The sequence below is a fragment of the Montipora capricornis genome, chromosome 6 (assembly GCF_036669925.1).
Source record: "Montipora capricornis isolate CH-2021 chromosome 6, ASM3666992v2, whole genome shotgun sequence".
Taxonomy (NCBI): Eukaryota; Metazoa; Cnidaria; class Anthozoa; order Scleractinia; family Acroporidae; genus Montipora; species Montipora capricornis.
Genome location: NC_090888.1, coordinates 51,045,911 through 51,048,049, shown reverse-complemented (window position 1 = coordinate 51,048,049; position 2,139 = coordinate 51,045,911). Strand labels below are relative to the sequence as shown.

At 41.8% G+C, this 2,139-nt stretch overlaps 1 protein-coding gene across 1 annotated transcript in view; it reads left to right on the top strand.

The window, feature by feature from the left end:
* The first annotated feature begins 670 nt into the window (after window positions 1-670).
* LOC138050608 (neuropeptide FF receptor 1-like) overlaps window positions 671-2,139 on the top strand; it is a 3,461-nt gene continuing 1,992 nt past the window's right edge. The window contains exon 1 of the mRNA XM_068896923.1: window positions 671-2,139. This exon is cut by the window's right edge and continues 1,992 nt beyond it. Coding sequence (XP_068753024.1) covers window positions 1,049-2,062 — 1,014 coding nt within the window. The 5' untranslated portion in view covers window positions 671-1,048 and the 3' untranslated portion in view covers window positions 2,063-2,139.

Genomic DNA, 2,139 nt, shown 5'->3' with positions numbered 1-2,139 from the left:
TAAGAAACATAGTCTCTCGTGTGTCTAGAGACAAGAGTGACCTCGAATACAATGCCGGCGGAGTAACTCCTTGCCAGTCCTTGCCCATTCACAGACAACAAAGAATGGTACAGATTAATTAACAATTATTCCATAAGCGCGCGTTGGATATGAGATGGTAAATAGCCAACGAGGCGCGCAGCGCCGAGTTGGCTATAACCAGTCTCTTATCCAACTAGCGCGAATGGAATAACTGTTTTATTAAATTCCTTCAACTCCAAAAATTTGGAAGTACGAAATACGGGCGGAAAAAGGGAGCAAATCCGAGCGAAATCGAGAAGAACTTGATGAGAACTGACGCGATGTTGTGTAATACCTTGTTGTCAGACAGACGCAGGCTAATCACAAAAACATTTCTTGCCTTTTCGCGTACTTCTAAACGTCGGAATTGATCCAAACTTTCCACAAAAAAAGTTTTTTTTCTCCTTTTTGGCTTTATTCAAACAGTAATTTCGCATTCCGGCGAAAACATTTTTAGTTTAGGAACGCTTAACGCAATCATTTACCATATAAGGCCAAACCAAGGTATATGAGCTGATAACCGAGATTGAGTGAACCAATCAGAGCACGCGAAATGCGTTATCCGAGGTTGAGAATTTAATAATTATACATTCACCATAGCAACGGAATTCTAACTGAGTTAACTACACAAAAATTAACATACCCATGCGACCAATAGTCTATTCATTCTTGTGCGAATCCACTACTTATGAAATTATTAATTCTTGCATTCAAGGCCTACAATTTTGATATCGTTAACGGTTTTAGCAAGATATTTCGTTTGACGTTAACAGGGTTAGGGTTAGGTAATACGACATTCAAAGTCCATTTTAGGATATCTGCTTTGCATTAATTAATTTCTTGCAAGATCGATTTGCTCAGTGAGACATGTTTTCGAAGCGTCTCAGGCAGATGTTATTTGGCACTGAAGTGATGCTCTTGCCACGCACTTTCAATTGATCTCAACGAGAAAGGCTTTTCAGCAAACGGAAGCACTTTCATTGTTTTCATGCACACAATGGCCCTTTCGGCTACAGACATTTTAGAAGCAGCCGCGCTTGCCTTAATATTCACGCTCACTATAGTGGGTAATCTCGCAGTAAGCATCGTCCTCATAAAATATCGAAGAATCTTCATTAAAAATCGACCAACGTATCAGTTTATACTGAACATGGTACTTTCTGATCTGCTCGTTGGTCTTTTGACGATGCCATTTGAATTTATCAGTCTTCTTCTCAATGAATGGATCTTTGGACGGACGGCGTGCACGATAATAGAGTTCATCGAAATTGCTGTCTTGGGAACCGCTGTCTTCACTCATGCCTTGATCGCATTCGATCGATATCGCAGCTTGGCTCGTCCATATCTGCCTAAGATGGAGACAAGACTTGTGAAGAAACTGATTATCTTGTCATGGGCTTTCCCCGCTTTTGTATCGTCTCCTTATCTGTATATGTTTGAAATATCACAAACGGATTCTAACAAGGCCTGCACGCCAAATTCAATTCCGATACAGTGGCTAGATACTTTATACGAAGCCGTAGAATTTGTGACTATCCGTATGATACCTTTTGTAGTCTTGTGCTGGTGTTATTTTCACGTGGCTCGCATAATGTGTGGAGTAAGCCCCGCGGTGTCAGTTACTGACGGTGTTACGCGAGTATCTGTTATTTTCCAGAGCAAAAGGCGAGTGACACGAACCGCTGGCATGGTTGCAATAGCTTTTACTCTGTGCTGGCTTCCGACCTTCATTATGAATTTTGTACGGGTAGTTTCGGGAACGGATCGAGTTTATCGGGGACACGTTCTGTTCGAAATTGCCATGTTTGGCGCATTTATCAATGAGGCCGTTAACCCTATTATCTACTGTGCTTTTGACGGAAATATCAGAGCAAAACTTCGCCCAGGAAACCTGCGTAATCACATTGTAGACATTTCTGGTTCAACAAATGAAGTTGGTCAAGTAGGAACCCACAACATCGCAACACATGACGAGGGAGTTCACATGGGATTTAGACCGTAGTCATGAATGCGATGCATACTACGCAAAGGCGATTCCCTGAAGTCGACTCTCAAGGGACAACAATAGGGAGTCTATGA